The 17,923-nt window shown below is 35.6% G+C and overlaps 1 protein-coding gene across 22 annotated transcripts in view; it reads right to left on the bottom strand.

Moving 5' to 3' along the window:
- The window catches only part of ANK3 (ankyrin 3), a 563,084-nt gene that overhangs the window by 437,605 nt on the left and 107,556 nt on the right, over positions 1-17,923 (bottom strand). For 2 of the 22 annotated variants that reach the window (XM_039871886.1, XM_039871887.1), the window contains exon 1: positions 12,657-13,160. The exons of 19 other annotated variants lie outside the window; for them this stretch is intronic. In XM_039871886.1, the coding sequence (XP_039727820.1) occupies positions 12,657-12,719 (63 nt within the window). In that variant the 5' untranslated portion in view covers positions 12,720-13,160. Of the gene's footprint in view, positions 1-12,656; positions 13,242-17,923 lie in introns of those variants that run through there. One more of the 22 variants, XM_039871868.1, reaches the window with a different exon arrangement.

Genomic DNA, 17,923 nt, shown 5'->3' on the forward strand with positions numbered 1-17,923 from the left:
GTGTCTACCACAGAGCAAAGGAGTTAATACTTGTTTATTTGGATGTTGACCATCTTCTTATTACAATCCCATATTCAGTAGCTAGCTCTTAAAGGAAACTCGCCAGTGCAGTTCACCTGGTTTTGCCCAAAAAAGTTGAACAAAATAGTGGCTACAGTTGTCAGCCACAGCTCACCTGGTTCAGAAACCTCTTTATGACATTGCCCAGGGGCATCTTTCACTCTAAATATTAAAAGAGAAACAGCTGAGAATGATTGAACCTACACTATGAAATGAGAATTTCGTACTATTTGCTCCACAGTTAAGTTAACCATAAACATATGTAACGCAGAGGGCGTCTGATATTTTAAGCCTCTAAATTACTTCTCCCCGGGAGAAACCTTAAGCCAGATGTGGCTAAATGCACCATCTATTTTTCTGGCCTTGTATAAAGACCAGAGTCCATTTCATGCACTCTGTTCTGGGACAGTCAACAACTTGTACTAAGGGATAAAACACAAATTGCAAAGTCTTCTAGTTCAGCCGCTGTTAAAGTTTATACTGCAAGTAAAAGTTTTCATCAGAAATGTTAACACAACAATTTTAATTTTCTCCCATGCACTAGAACATACCTGCTGCTATTTACCAAAAGCCTGCTAGTGGCTCCTCTCTCAATTTACATTAGATCGGTGTCACTGTCTTTCTCCGCAAACCACTTCCCACCACCTGCATCTCCTTACAATGAATATACATAAATTTACACTATATTTTACCCAAAAAAACTCCTAAAAAACAATATATCATGTGACTGGATAAATTATAAGATATAGAAATATGAATATAACAAAAAAACAAACTATACGAATCAATCAGAAGAAAACATTCTGACAGTTCCTCAATAGGTTTTATAATGTTTATAGAATTACTATAATGCCAAACAATTCCACTCCTAGGTATAAACCCAAAGAAATGGAAACAGATGTTCAAACAAAAACTCACACATGATTGTTTGTTGCAGTCTATTCACAATAGCCAAATGGGAGAAACATCTCAAATGTCGCTCAACAGCAGAATCGATAGATAAAATGAATAATGTCCATATGATGGAATATTATTCAGAAAAAAAGGGATTTAAGTACTGATACACATAACAACATAAATAAACATTGAAAATATGCTACATAAAAGAATCCAGACACAAAAGGGCACATACTATATAAACCATAAACCATCCACGTGAAATATCCAGAATTGGCAAATCCTTAAAGAAAACAGATTCCTGGTTGCCAGGGGCTGAGTGGAGGAGAGAATATGGAGTAACTGCTTAATGGGTGTGGGATTTCCAGTTGAGGTGATGAAAAAGCTCTGGAATTAGATAGTAGTGACGGCTGCATAACGTTGTAAACATAGTTAATGCCACTGCATTGCACTTTATAATGGTTACAATTCTAAATTTTATGTTATGAGTATTTTACCACAGTAATAAAAAATGTCAAAGTGGCAAATTGTTCATGATCTATATGTAAGCAATGCACTAATTGTCCCTGAAAGGACTTCTATAAAAGGCCCAGAAATGAAAGAGACCGATGACTTACTTTGCCATTTGATGGGTATTCTTGCTAAAACTCCTTTAGATCTTAACTTTAAATTCAGAATGTTTCATGTGTTGGTATTGTTAAATATAATAATATAAAGGCAATTGGATTCTTCCTGAAAGGGGAAGAGATTAGAAAACATTCCTTGTTTTCTTTACACTTCTATTATAAAAATAAAAGAACTGGAATGCAAATTATTAAATAAGATGGCTATATTGTTAGAAATATATTGACGTTAGAGATGTTGAATAGAAGACAACTACAAAGAGGACATTCTTTGGGGCCTTTGTCCCCCTCCAGCAAACACAGAGTACCACCCCAAATCTCACTCACTCACTAGACTATTGCTTTGAAAATATGAATTCGATATGGTTGATAGAAAGTAGTGTCTTAAAACCTGTGTGACAGGTATTCTCTGGTTCAACTATATTTTAGAGTTTGGAATATGTTTCAGTTCAATGTCACATAGGTAAACTCAATGAACATTTTTATATTTTCATATACATTGTCTTAAGTGTCTTCAATGTAAATATCAGCTAATTTTCAATCTTATGTTCCTTCTAACACACCACCTCTTGTGGCCATTACACCAGAGCCAATAAGGAAACCCATGATGCATTGTTCTTTCTTATACAGAATTCTGTTCTCGTACTAAATGGTTAAATAAAGCACAAATACAAGAGTGAAATGCACACTACCATGCTCATGTACTAATGTTAATAATCTAAAGCTTATCTGACAGGTACTAACAGAAGCTAACTTTACATAAATATGTAATAAACCATCAGCCAATTTTTAAGATTATACTGCAGTATGTTCCATAAATCTATTCTGAAATCAAAATTTCACTAGAGAGCAAGTAAATATTAAATTTTCTAAAACATTTCAAAAGATAATTTTTAATAGATTGTTATATTTAGAATTTTCTAATTAAACAGGAATAAATCAACATTACACATTAATTTTACCATTATGAAAAAATCTATTCTGATTCGTAAAGAAGGAAAGAGAGTAAGTCACATTAAAACGATATACAAAAATTCCAACTCACGTAGACAATGAATTATAATTATGTCCCTCAAATTTTGCTTTTCTTCTTCAGTAATCAATAGTACCAAAACTAATCATCTACTAGCAATGCTTTTAACATTAATGAGAACAGCGACTCTATGCCTACTTTTGGCCAAGAGCTGTGCTAGCCCACTTGACATATACTATTTCTAATCCTCACATTAAACCTCTACGTAAGCAAAATATCCCCACTTTACAGACTAAGAAACATGGGCTTAAAAATTTTAAGTAACTTGAGTAACTCTGAATTACTATTAATGATGGAACAAGAATTCCAACTGGTGTATATGACTCCATTCTCTGCTCCCGCCAGTTCACCATGACTGCCCTTTGACCAAAGCCAATGGTCATAATATTTTTAGGAGAACCTCAATTTTAAAGATTACAGAAACAGGACAAACAGAGACTCAGGGACATGGACAATGGACTAGTGGTTATCAGAGGTTGGAGATGGGGGAGGAGGGGAGAGGTAGACAGGGTAAAGGGGGTCAAATATTGGGGGTAGGGGCAGGGTGAAGTGGGTAAAGGGGATCAAATATATGGTAGCTGAAGGAAACTGTACTTTGGGCAGTAATCACACAATAGAATATATAGATGTCAAATTATAATGTACACTTGAAAATTATATAATTGTATTAACCAATGTTACCCCAATAAACTTAATAAAAACAAAAAATAAAAATAAATAAAAATAAAGATTACAGAAATGCTTTAAAACCAAAAGATAAAAGGTACATGTTTACATAGTTTAAGGCAGCTACATTATTATGTGTATCTATTTTCTAAAGACAAAACTATAATTGGTATATTTATAATTTACAAGATACTGTAACATAGGACCTAAAGTTTACTCCCTAAAAAAAACTTTTATATAAAGATAAAGGATTGGTTTAAAAGAATTTCATCAGGTGTACTACTCAGAGAAAATCAGTCATTAATTTAAGCAACTAAAATTAATATTTTGTAGTTTTTACACATTGATAATATATAAGACCTTCCTTCATTTTTAGAGCTTTTCCCTAGAGTCCCCTAAAATAGCAAAATTCTGTGAAAGACAGTGAAAACTTCTCAAGCACTAATGTGCTGCTGCAAGTTACTAGCACCTATTTCGAGCACACTCACATAATTGGATTCATCAAAAGCCATTTCCAGCAATTTTTTTTAAAAGCCTTTTATCCTAGAATTGCTGTTCTAACTTCATAAATTCCTCATGCATTTTTTTCTAATTCTATGACATAAAGAACAGTTGAGGAGGACGAGCCCTGTTTAATAGGTCAGAACAGGGAATTTGGAATATTTAAAGCCAAGCTGTTTCCTGTGCTTCTTCTCTATTTGTCCAAAATGACAGATTGAGTGAAATAACCCCACATGTACAGTAGGAGGCAATCCATTAAGTTCCTGATAAACGTCTCTGTGGGGGCAATGGGGTGGGAATCCATAAAATCATAACTGAGTTGCATTTGTTTTTAAACAGAAACTTTGAAGTTATTTATAAATATTTACTTGAATCCATGATTCATTTAATTACCTGTAATTATACACAAAATCTTTTTCATTAATATTCAGACTACTGTGATTCAAATCCTGTGTTTTTGATGTTCCTCCTATATTAAAATGACCTAGATTAAAAAAATGGTGAAACCATCATTTAAGATAACACGATCATGTTCTAGAGATTTTTCAATTTTGTAAAATGCCAAGGCAAATTATCTAGTCATGAAATCACTGCATGAGAAGGCAAAATATACCAGTATAACGAAAATAATGAAGGGAAATTACACAATGTTTCCAAATAAATTATTTAGAGGTTAAGTTTTGTGTCAATGAATTAGCTTGGTTTGCTAAAATTATTGTTTAACTTTTCATTAAGTACCCACAAAATGCTGACGTTAAATATTACACAAATGCTTGGAATTGTGGAGCCTATATTTTAAAGCAATGTATATTTCACAGGCTACATATATGCTATTTATAAAAATTATTGTGTACAAACATTCAATTTCTGATGTGTGCCTTTATTTATATTTCCAATTATCAAGTAGATTGTGTACCAAGGGGAAAAATAATTGTTAATTGGAGGCTTATGAGATGGGGGGGTTTCTGGGATGATGTTTTTAAATTCCTCACTGTACTTAACAATGACTAGCATTAAAGGGAAAGTGGAAACTAGAATAAAAGTTCAGCACTCTCACATGTTCACGGGGTGCTACACTGCTCAGATACCATGTATCCCCAACTGACTTCCTAAAATATTATTCTCTACCCTTAAAACTCATAAAACATTAACTGAATTCCAAGAGGAAATAGACATTTGAGACCTGTGAGTAGAAATCTTTAAAGTTGATGCCAATTGGGAGAGTCTATTAAAGTGATGTTCCTTCCTCAAGACCCGATCATCACAGGGCCTTTTCCCAAGTTTCATCTGCCTAACATGTCATCTTCCCAGAGCTGACCAAGTCCTTGTTGTGTCTGAGCTCACCTTAAGGGTCACCTTCTCAGGGAGGCCTTTCCTGATACCCTGGCTCTAGGAGTTGTCCCTTCTATGAGCTCTAGTCTTTCTCCATTATAGCAGCCTCTTGTATTTTTATATTGACTTATTGCTAGTTATCTACTTTGTATGTTTATTGCCTGTTTTGGTCCTTGATGAATCCCTTGCACCTAGAATGCTAAGTGCTGAAAAAATGTTTGTTGAAAGAATATATGGTATAGTATTGAGGCAGAACCAAAATGATGAACAAGATCTATTAAATAGCTTTGCATGCTTATATTTTACTTTGAAACACACACACACACACACACACACACACACACACACACACTAGAAATGCCATACCAATACATTTCATGTGCTGTGAAATATATAATTTAAAAGATTAGTGAGTTGGGAATGAAAGATTAAAATGGTGAGGCTGTCTATACAGGCCATCGGCATTTAGCAAACTGCTTAATTATGTTCTGAGTTTCACAATCTAAACTCTACTCAAGCATTAAAACTTCATAAATAATTTAGGGTTTTGTTTTTCTTAAGGACACTGTTATGCCAGTATATCAACTGACATCTCCAATACTATTAATGAGATGTCACATGATGGCATGTTTTGAATATGCTTTATTGCTATTACTTCTTTGGTTGTGGCAGGACCAATGGATTTCAATGATTAAAGTTAAAAATTTAATAAAGGAATAAGAAGTTGAGAGAAACCTGTAGATTTTAAGCCATTAACATAGCCACGTTAATGAATAAATTATATTCACAATTTTGTGTAACAGAGGGGAAAAATAGGATAAAAGTTTTTTAAAAAATAAGTCATATAAAAAAATACAGCCATAAATGGGAATTTCTCCTTTGGATGGATGACGGAGAAAGTCATTTTTTATGCTAATTGTGAGAAATTAATTACTCTTTATATAATTAACATTATTTTCTTGGCAGGAAGGCATAATGATTCAATAAAATGATAATTTCCCCAAACTCCATGTTTTCTTTCAAAAGTATATACCTGAGTTATTTTTTATGACCTCATCAAATGGTCGTGAACAACAAAAAATTAAGAATTTCCTAAACAATACTTTAGGACCTTTTTTTCTTGGTAAGCCACAATTCACTAAACAACAACAGCAACAACAAAAGCCGGAAAGCCAGGCTTTATAAATATCATCTTCAAAACCTCCCTGTCCAAATGTTCAGATTTATTATCAAGCAAGCCGATATCTGTTAGAGTGCTTCTGGAAATAATTTTTCCTAAACTCTGTAAAGTGTATTAGAGACCTTTGATATAGTGCCCAGCATTAGAGAGAGCACCACTTTATCTGGAATTTACTAAGGACAAAAACAAGCCCCCTCACCCCAAGCTAATCTTTAGTCAAACTGGCTCATCACCAGTCCCAGCTCAGAACTCAGTACAGATTCACAAACCATTATCTGAAATCTTTGCAGCCAGAAAGGCTTTGGAATTCAGATTTAGAAAGGTATATTCCAATATTATGAACATCTCCAACAGCGTCTTGGGACAGCACCCCAATAAGTGAAGAATTTTTACTTCTGCAACAAAATATACAAATATTCACACTAAGTAGGATAAATAAAGACTATAAATAGCTTCACATAAGGTCAGAACAGGTTTTGCTGCCAAATGAATTCAGGTTGGGTCAGATTTTGCCGCCAAAGAAGTTAGAAAAAATGTTCAGTTTTTCGTTTGGGGTTTTGAGATTATGGAGAACGGATTTTAAACTGGTGGAATATCAGTGCCTGCTTTGAAAGCCATGTTTAGAATCCATGCCCCACGACTGCTATATATAAAATAAATTTATATCAAATATCTTCTGCCTTCTTCTAACAAATAATTCAGAGAAAATCTCCAGGTAAATCTACCTCAGTAAATTTAATTTTTAAAAGTTAGTATTATATTGAGAGTCTATTACTTTATGAAATCCTGAAATCAAGAAGTAATCTCCCAGGTTCTCCTAATCCATTCAATCTCTCCCTATAAAAAGAAAGTTCCAAATACACAAATACTTTGGGCAAAGACAACACAGAAATCCGCACACTAAAATGATCAAACTCTGATGTTCAATTCAAGAAATTACCATTAGAAATTAATTATTGGAGGAATCAAAATTACTGCTTCATGAATATGGATATACAAAATGTTTAAACATTTTAAGTGCTTATTAACTATAAAGTTGATAGCATTTTTGAAAGATTAATGACCAAGAAGAGAATAAAAAACATTTTAAAATTTCTAGCTATATAAGACTAAGAGGAAAAAAATACTTGACAGTGATGCATACAGTGAAATGCAAAAGGATATAATATCCACTTGACCTAGAGTGACCCTTGGCCCCTCTCAGAAGTCACAGTGCATTGGACATGTGATCATGCTCAGCAACTCAAGTACTGATCCACTCACCAACAAAAGACTTTGAGAGGTTATTTGTTTGTCGAACAAAGTGAGCAATATGAGCGATGTCTAAATACACAAACGAGTATTACAGGTCAGCACATGTTCCGAGTGCTCAAAGTGTGCTGGCACAACATCATCTTATAAGAGGGACCAAATATTCAAGCCACCCTCATCAAAGAGCCTAGAACCAAAGAAGAATACAACAACAAAACTCCTGCAGTATTAGGAATATTGAATGAAAATCAGAAATGGACATTGTCTTGACTAGCCCTTAAAAATGAATATACATTTGGGTAATTGAAGCTTTATCAGAGAAGAAACAAGAATAGCTCTCACACATAAGGCAAGCACATGGGAAGAAAGAGACAGTGGAAGGTGGAGGAAGAGAGAGGAAGTTGTGAAGTCTACTCTCAGAAGAAATACAAACTATAAAAATAAGTTATTTTGGATTCTTAAGATGAAAAATGCAACTGAACTAAAATAGTGAAAAGCCCTTTACTGAAGTTCCCTAGAAAATAAGCAAACTCATTGCAATGGGACTCATTACCCAGCAGGGTCTAAATATCCAAGCACTCAACTTAATATGCCACTAAAAACAAAAAACATCACTGAATGAAACACTCAAGGGACCAAGTCTGCAGTAATCACTGGCAATGAAACTATATGACATATATTCCTACCAGATAAAATGATGATGTAAAATAAAGACCCAGCATCCCTACCAAATACTAGGGATGTTTATCTCAAAAGCAAATCTGACTTCAACACTCATCTGCTCAAAGCCTTTTGGTGAACCCCAGTACAAAGAAAGAGAGAGAGAGAGGAGAAAGAGCAATCATTTGGCTCAAATAATCCTTGAGATGGTCCTTGTCTTTTTCTCCTTTCTCGTATCTTGCAATAACACATCCCTGTACTCTATATTCCAATTACAAAAAACAATGTTTAGGTTCTCGAGCACATCAAGCTGCTTCAACTCTTTTTCTCTCTTTCAAGGCTATGATCCTCTACGGGATACTTGGGAAACACATATCCTTTTAATATCAATTTAAGCATGCCTTCCTCTATCTATCTTTTTCTAATACCATCCTCAAATGGAATTTAGCACTCTCTCCTTTCTATCACTGATGGAACTTGAATTCACCTTAATGCTTTCTGCATTTATTGGTTTACCACAGCTGGCTCTGGCCTAGGAACTGAAGGCTCTCCACAACACAGCATCTACTAAATAACTAAATTACTTGAAAGAACTTCAATCATAATCACATGTTTTACTAAGTATATTTAAGTTGAGAACCTGGACAACACATTCTTCTTCAAATGCCCCTATGGATTAAATTGCATCCCCTTCCCAATTCATGTGTTGACGCCCTAGCGCCCAATGTGACTGTATTTGGAGACAGGGCTTTTAAGGGGTAGAGTTTAAAGATGTCATTAGGGTGAGATCCTAATCCAACGGTACCAGTGGCCTTATAAGAAGAAAAGAAAGAACTCTCTCTCTCTCTCTCTGTCCACTCACACGCACCAAGGAAAGGCTATGTGAGCACACAGCAAGAAGGCAGCCATCTACGAGCCAGGAAGAGCTCTCACCAGAGACCAACAACAATGGTACCCTAATCTTGAACTTTCAGCCTCCAAAACCATGAGAAAATAAATTTCTGTTTAAGCCACACAATCTATAGTATTTTGTTACAGCAGCCCAGCTAATTAACCCAGATGCCAAATAAGTACAATCATTAAATGTCACTTTTTACACTCAATCTTTGGTGGCTGGTTAAACTAAGCACTTCTGGTAGGGCAATATGTCTTTATTTGTCACTTCTACTAGAGTACCAGCCACTTATAGCAACTTTGAAATTCCACACAGACAACCACTTTGAGTTTAGAAGTTACCGTTTTAAAACGTCTTTTGAAATATGGTCTTATTGATGATTTTTATTTTACTTTCATAATATCCCTAGTAGCGGTACTACATATACGATCCCATTTTATAGATCGAGAGTTGGTCTGTTCTTTCAATGACAAGATATCAAGTTAGAAGCCAGAGTAGGTTAGAACTCAGGTCTCCTGACTTTTAATAAGTCTTTTTCTTGTAATCAACATAAGGAGAAACAAATAGCTACAAGATGTGGACACACACATACGCGCACACGCGCACATACCCTCCTCACATTCCAGAAGAAGATATAGAAGTTATTAGCAAAAAACATTTCCTATCATCAATATAAATTCTTACATTCCTAAGCAAAATACAAAATATTAACTAGGTGCTGACAAAGTAATAACATAATGATCCCTTCACATTTATCTCACTGATTTCAATATTAAATGTCTCATGAGAGACTTTATACCCAAATGCCCTAAGCATGTGATCTAACACTCAACACCAACGCATCATTTTTAAGGCAATTTTGAGATATGTTCCTACACACAATGAACTCCACACTAAATTTTATATCAAAATCATTCCATAAATAACTAGAAAATATTTTAAATATTTGAGGAGATCGTTTCAACGCAATCTGTCAGGTTGCATATATTTCCCACCTGAAATGCTTTCATTTGACTACACCCACTAATAATGCTGCAGTGTAGGTCATGTGGAACATCCTGAGACATTCTGAAATATTCAGTTCAGAAGGACATGGAACGCACACACACACATACAGAGAGAGATGGGAGAGAGACAGAGACAGAGAGACAGAGAGATCTGTGTGTGCATATTTAATAACCAAAAAAAATATTATATTCTTTATCCAAACAATATGGGGAGAAAAGCCATATTAATTTCAAAGGTATCTCCTACTTGATTTATATCTGCTCTGACACTAAAAATTATTGGTGTATTCTGGCCAGTAAATGGTAGAGATCATTCAATGAGATACTTAGTGTCAACTGCACACAGGGAACATGCTGAGTGTCTCCGGTTGCGAATACCAGCAGGTTCAATGTGGACAAGGGAACAGGGCAGGAACACTATTACTTGAAAAGAAAGCAGAATATGTCAAATGTCCTAACAATATAAGGTGTCGTGTCAATCCAGAAGACTAAGTAGGGTTAGATGTTGAGGAGGGACAAGATCTGGTTTGGACCTTCACGGATTGGTACGATTTCACCAAGCAGGCGGCACAGAAACACTGACTCCCTGGGCAAAGAACAAGCATCAAAAGAAATAGATTAATTCATGGACTGGTAAGAACCCAGTCTGGATAGAGTCAGATAGGAATGAAGTAAATGCTGAAGGGGAAAACAGCCTGGGATGTAGGTGCAGGTTAGAGGGTGAAGGGCCTCAACCTCTGTGGTCATGAATCTGGATTTCACAGAGCAGGCAGTAGGGAGTGTGGAAGATACTAAAGCAGTGTGATGATGAAGGTTTTCATAACGAGTACCCTGGCAGCTGTTACAAGAGTGTAGAATGGAAGGGAGAAGGGCTGAAAGCAACTCACTATTGTGCTCTGAGTAAGATAACCTTATATTTGGAAAAATGGAACACAGCTGAGAAATTTTCAAAGAGAGGAAAAGATGCCCATGTTGAAGGATTCCACATTAAAGCTCAATGATTTGTAAACAACTCGGCCACTGCTCAATTTAATATGGATTGCACTGTCGTGGCTCATGATGTCTGTCTGAGCTCCTTGTGACAGACGCTGTGTGCAGAATCGTGGTGGAGGCTGTCAGACACTTAAGGCCATATCTCATAAACATGAGCAAAGCTGACAGCTTTCCCTGAGACCAGAACCACTATGCCAGGCATTAAACAAATCGTTTGTGTTGTGCAGCTGCGACCTGCTCCCTTGGGAAATCAGAACAGCACCTTTGCAACATCATCAACCCTTACTGAGACAATGTGCAGGAAGTCAAGGCTGACTTAAAACCAGTCTGCACAGCTTCACCATCTGTAGGGTGCTGAACCACTGTCCTAGAATGTTGGCATGTTCATAAACATGTCCTCAGAGTCTGCTGATAGTAGCTCCTTTAAGAATACCATATTCAAATGAATCTTTCATAAGTAATAAACAGACTATGAAAATATGTTTAAGTGCCTGGCAATTCAACGAGTAGTTGAAATCTTTTATCTTCTCTACTACAACTATCCATTCTCTATGTGTCTATTGGCTGAGCATATACTACATTGAGTCAAGGAAGCATTTTAAAGAGTCATAATTATATGTGACCGTTCTACTAATTAATATATCAGATTGATTGTTTTTATTATAGATTTAAAAATATAGTACATATTCCCTAAATAGCTATAAAATATAATCTTAGTTTAGGGATTTGTATTTCTTTGTTACAGATACACAACCGTCTTTTTCACTGGTGGCACGCCCTATGGAAGCCAGTTTATAAACCACAATGGATCAAAAGCAAATGCCAGATCTAGGAATTACCTCCCCACTCCAACCCCATTTCAAAATATATTAAAAAGTTAGGAGCATGTTTTAAGACATACACATTCAAGAAAACCAAAATGAATCTACAGGTTTACGACAATCATATATTTGTATTTTATAGATTCTTCAATGTACATGAAAAACAAAATTAATTTTATAAATTATAATGAAAAAATTAGGCATACAGCTGTACAAGTGCAGAGTCGACTACAAATCCGAGATTTGTCAGCCATAAGCTGATCAATAATTAAAATGGAGTTCACCTCCATGCTGCAATTTTAAAGTGTAACTACAGGTTTCCTTAACTTTGCCTAAAATATGTGTTAAAGCTAAACATCTATACCATAATAATTTCATTAGTAATTGTACCCTGTTGATTAACAAGCATTCTGGAAAATTTAAAAGGGAAAAAAACACACCCACCCACATAATTAGGACATGTGTTTACTTAATAATCCTGAATATCACTATGAAAAACACACCACTTCAGTGAAATCTAAATGACTATATTTAACTGTTTAAATATTTTAGCAATGTATCCTAGTCGTGATGTTTTTCTCCAACACAGAACACACCCATTAATAGACCAGAAAAACAAAAGCATTCTGATCCTAACAGCTTCTTAAAATCCAGTCTGTTAACAATCCAGCCTGAAGACCACTTCCTCCCAGAGCCAGAGAACAATACAGAGAACATGTTGCTTATTCATTTCTTACCTTTTTTCCTTTCCTTTTCCTATGAGCAGGTTTTGCATTTTTCTCCTTAGGTTCTTCACTCATCTTTCCTTCAAATCAGGTGAGTTGATAAAAGACAGGAGATCACCGCCCGTATTCCAACATCCAAAACCACGACAAAGAGTCAAAGCATTGAGACCAAAGTCCATTTACGGGGCTCCCCAGGCAAGCCACTGCTTACACCCAGCCCCTGCTGCTGTCAGAGCCGCGGGCTGCTAACGTAGCCCTGTTCAGCTATCCTCGGGAAGAAACTGGGTGTTCTCTACATCAAACAACCAATTATTCTTCTAATGAAAATCAGTGTTTTAGTCTTTCATTTTTAACTAATCATTACCCTGAGATAAAATCTTGACAAGACTTTGTTGCTTGTTCCTCCACAGTGATTCCAGCCTGTAAATGGTGAGAGAGAGAGAAAGAGAGAGAGAAAGAGAGAGAGAGACAGAGACACACACCCTCACACACACAGAAATAAGCTACAGACTGCTGACAAGTCTCCAAAGCCTTCCCAGAGGCTGATTTGCTGCTTCTCGCAGGCTGGGGAGCAGAATGTAAATTGCTCTCAGTGCTGCGAACCTCCCATATGAACACATGTGTTGAATACATCAGGGCATACCAAAGGAGGAGGCAGTCTGGAGAGTGATAAAAGATCAGGTTACTGGTTGGTAAAAAACACTCGATGATTCAGACAATAAAAGAGCCCTACTGTAACTAGAGAAACCGAAGGTTACACTCTCCACAATTACTTTTCTTTTAATGTGATAAGCTAAAAGATAGGCAAATTGCCAAGTTTTAGCTCAAGGTTTCTAAAGGCTAATTACAGAAGGCCCCATACCCAATTTGCAATCAGTCATATTTAATCATTGGTTTCCTTCCATGAATATACCAACGAATCAACTAACCAACCAACCAACCAGAAACCCTCCAGAATATTCAGGAAATACTAAGAGCAAAGCTGCTTGCTGTCTCTGGAGCAGAAACATTCTGTGCTTCCTGACCATGTTTAGGGCACTGCCATTCTCAGGTCAAGTTACACACTCCCTGCTTCACGCCATCCTGAGCCTCAGGCTGCAGGATGTTTTCTGAGTATCTGAATGGCGGACAGGTCTTCACACCTGGGTAGAAATTCCCTCACCATGTCTTCCATCCACTGAAACATAGCTGAGTTACCATCAGAAGCTGTCATTTAAGCATCTCTTGAGTGCCAGACACAATCTGATTCAGGAAGGAACAAGGTTTTACGAGCTACCACAGGCAACCACTAAGATCAAAATAGGTCTTTCTCAGTAGATAACTGACACAGGTGTAGAGAAAGAAGAGAGGAACAAGTGGAAAGGGAAGAAGAAAATGGAGAACAGTGTCAGATCCATCCTTAGGGTCCCAGAAGCCAGGAATTAATCATATTATTTCCTCACTCTAACATTTGTATTCAGGAGGTATTGGATTAAAATTAATACTAACGTTTGCATTCAAGAGAAATTAGATTAAAATAACATAAAGCACAGCCTTCCGGAGAAAAACACATCACAAGGGCTTATTTTCAGTGATGTGTGTCAAAGGATTTAACACTGTTTTGAGGAAATGATGCTAAAATACTAAACCTAAAAACAAGTTTATGCTAAAATGTTCCCAATTCTTTACCTTTCATACAAAGGGGATGTCTACAGTACAGTACATCCTTTCCTTACACCTCAAACCACCAGTCCCCAAGACCTGAGTATGAGAGATGCTTGAGATAGCTTACCCATAGTCAAGCAGGCCAAAGACAGGGATGCGAATGACCCTGCAATGAACTACATGGATTTTTATAAACTGTGGGTAAACTACTTGAGCTCCTTGTCCACTGCGAGTTTCCAAACTACTTAATTACAATAACATACATTTCAGTAAGTCTAGTGTGGCCACAATTCTAAATGGTGTCAGACATCTAACTTTCACCTTCCAAGTTTCAGTTCAGACTTTAAACTGCTACCAATCCACAGTTCCCATTTTCTACTGCTATTCCACAAAGTCTTGCAATAAAAGGTAGAAAATCAAAATGCAGCAGGAAAAACCTTTCAAATTCCTCTATGATTCAACCCTTGCTCATCTCAAAACACCAGGAAATGTGGGGAACCAGTGATACTTATATCACCTCTATCTTTCATTTATTTTAATCAGATAAATGTGGATTTGTTAGTTGCGGACCTTTTGAGGGACAAGGGTAAGATAGGTGCTTCATAAAAACTCTGTATAAGGTAAAGGATGAAACAGGTGGGCTGAAGTCAGACTATCTAAATCTTTCGTTAGTAACTAGTCAAGCAACAGAGATAGTGCATCCATCTATAGTAGAATCCTGACATCTTGATTCCTAGTGTCTAAAAAATTACTAAGTTGAATCACCTCCCCAGAAAAGTCTTCATCAATTATTTACTGAGTATCCACGGAATATGAGCTCTTTTTAAAAAGAAATCAAAGATGTACAGAAATCGAGACCAAATTTAGTCCATTCGTATAAAAATTTGCAAATTAATAAGGATTATAAAATAGACAAATTACAACTAACAAGAAAATGTCTATCCAAGTACACAGCAAAGAAAATGTTTGGGGGGGAAATGTCATTAAAATAACTTTTTAAAACTATAAAAGTATGTTTAAATTGATGAAAATTTTAGGAAATTGGTGAAATAAACTGGAATTGACAGGAAATGAATGAGATTGTGACCAAAGATAATTGCCTATTTCTTTGATAAACATGATCCTGACTATATTCACTTATGTATACAATGCTCATATTATAAGCTAAAGTGCTCTCTGCTGGTTAGATGGAAAATAAACAGGATTTTAAAGATAGGAATAGATGCCAAAATTCTACAAAAGATCATTTTAAGATAGAATTATCCCTACTGATAAGGAACTCATAAATCTGATCAAATATATTTCAGGATGCCACATTATATAATCGGATTTGATAAAAAGCACCTTTCTAAAATTCATTTCAAAATATGCCAAATTGTATACTTAAGTAACACGATATATTAAGCTACACTTTAATAATAAAAGTATGTGGTGTGTAACATGTTTTATGTTCATTTTCTGTAACAATAAGCTCTAGACTTTTTAGAGAGTACAAGTAATTACATCTCTAAGAGTCTAAAAGGCAAAAAGAGTTTCTGTGTTAAAATTGAGGGCTTAACGCATCACAAAATCAATATTAATTTAATATCTAGCAATACGAAACATATCTTCAGTTTGTAAAATTGGAAATGAAATTTCATTTAAAGTTTGAAAATTTAAGTAACTTAGACTTAATAGGAAAACTATTCCTTATTATAGTTTAATGGTGCTTCTTACGCTCGTACTCTAAAAATATGCATTCACAGAAATGCTGATTGTTTTTAATGTGCCCAAAGGTGTATCAATGCATTTTAAATTAAAATTGCTCTGGGTGAAAGAATAATTTGGTTGATCTAAAAACAGCCTCGGGCTGGTTACTTGGTCCAAAAATGTTATATGCTAACTGTTTTTCAATGGTAATCTCTTTTTCATCCAAATTATAAAATTCCCCTAGCCCTTGAGAAAATTAAATTTAGCCTAAGAAAAAACTTTTAAGTTAAATACACTGAAATTATCAACCTGGAAATAAAACTCTCTTCTGTCAAGATGCCAAAGAGAAAAATATAACTGGATTATAAATGCTCCTGAACATGACTCCATAGAACTGACTAATTAGAGTTTACTCCAGATAGAAACGATCATAAACTAGTTGATACAGATCTACTGAGACAGTTCTATTTTTAAATTAAGTAACTCGCATAAGAGGACAACAACCAGGGCCAAGTTAAGTCTCGTAGAACAGATCTATTTTTAAAATGAAAGTGGCTTACCATAGGAGAAATAACGGGGCTAGGACTATTAGGAAGCAAATTCTCAGAAATATATTCTGCATAAAATTCACTTGAAAATGCTAAAACTGAATATAATTTCTTCACTAAAATTAAAGTACAAAATTAAAGGTTAAAAAAACCTTCCATTTAAGTTCAGCGGAAATACCTAAATGAATAGACTAATTTTATTTTTAAGGCTGGGACGTCATGTACTTACTGTAAGTTACACTGCTAGTTGGCAAGCTAAAATAGTTGCTAAGTCTTACTAACAGCATCCCCTTGATATCATTCATTAGCCCTTAATATTTCAAATATTTATGAAGTTAAAGACAAAATTTCAGGCAACTAAGCTATTTATTTTCTGGAAATCTCTTTAGAGACCTGAAACACTGAGCTGTTCTTTCTTCATCCATCTGTGTGTGGCCCTGACAGGTCTTTCCTGAGGTCAGACAGCCAGTTATAGCAAAATTAGGGCCAGAAACAAATCTACTGATTCCTCCTCTGTAACATTTTCTTTCCACTACACCAGTATCTTCCAGAGAGGGTAATGTGAACCCATAGTGAGATTTGAGATAATATTCAGGGGCAAGCAAACTTGTCTTCAATAGTTATGCATTTACTTTAAATTAGAAAATATATAACTAGGGTTCATTGAAACCATCACTGTGGGGTTTTGGTATTTACCTTGCCCTATTTGTGTGAGTGCCACGAGAGAAGGAAACAGAACAGTATAGCAGGAAATGGGTGGCTGCTTCATAAGCCCAACTGGTCATTCTTCATCCCACAGATTTGGGATGGTCCTTGGGTTGCTTCCGCTATTAGTGCCACTACTGCTTCATCCTCCAGCTTGCCCACTGCTTCAAGCGATATGCCAGAACTCCTAAATTCCTGGGCCACCTCTGATAATGATTTATAAATAGGAAAAGAATCATAATATAGTTTTATTTATCAAAGCCATTATTTCATACATCTTGATATTTCTAATGTGAGTGAAAACGTTTGAAAAAAGCATGCTCTCTAGTCTTCTTTGAGTTTCATACTGAAAACGCATACAGTGACATTTGCACAGCTGCTTAGAGCAACTCAAAAATCAGGTAGGGGTGGGCATAAGGTGAAGTAAAATGAGACCATGAATTGACTTCCACTTTTCAGCCCATTCTCAAATATCCACAAGACTTTTGCTGTATCCAACGGCCATTATAACTACTCCTTAAAAACAGAATTTCTTAAACCAAGCTTTGCTCTAAGGAATATTATCTATAAAACTATAGGTTTGATATGCTAGTTCCATTTTTGACAATGCCCCAGAACCCTTCAGGCAGGTCTATAGCAAAATTTTCCTATTTTGTTCTGGGTGTTCTTTCTTTCCTGATTATTCAGCCATGT

The sequence above is a fragment of the Pteropus medius genome, unplaced genomic scaffold (assembly GCF_902729225.1).
Source record: "Pteropus medius unplaced genomic scaffold, Ma_sr-lr_union100, whole genome shotgun sequence".
NCBI classification, from domain to species: Eukaryota; Metazoa; Chordata; class Mammalia; order Chiroptera; family Pteropodidae; genus Pteropus; species Pteropus medius.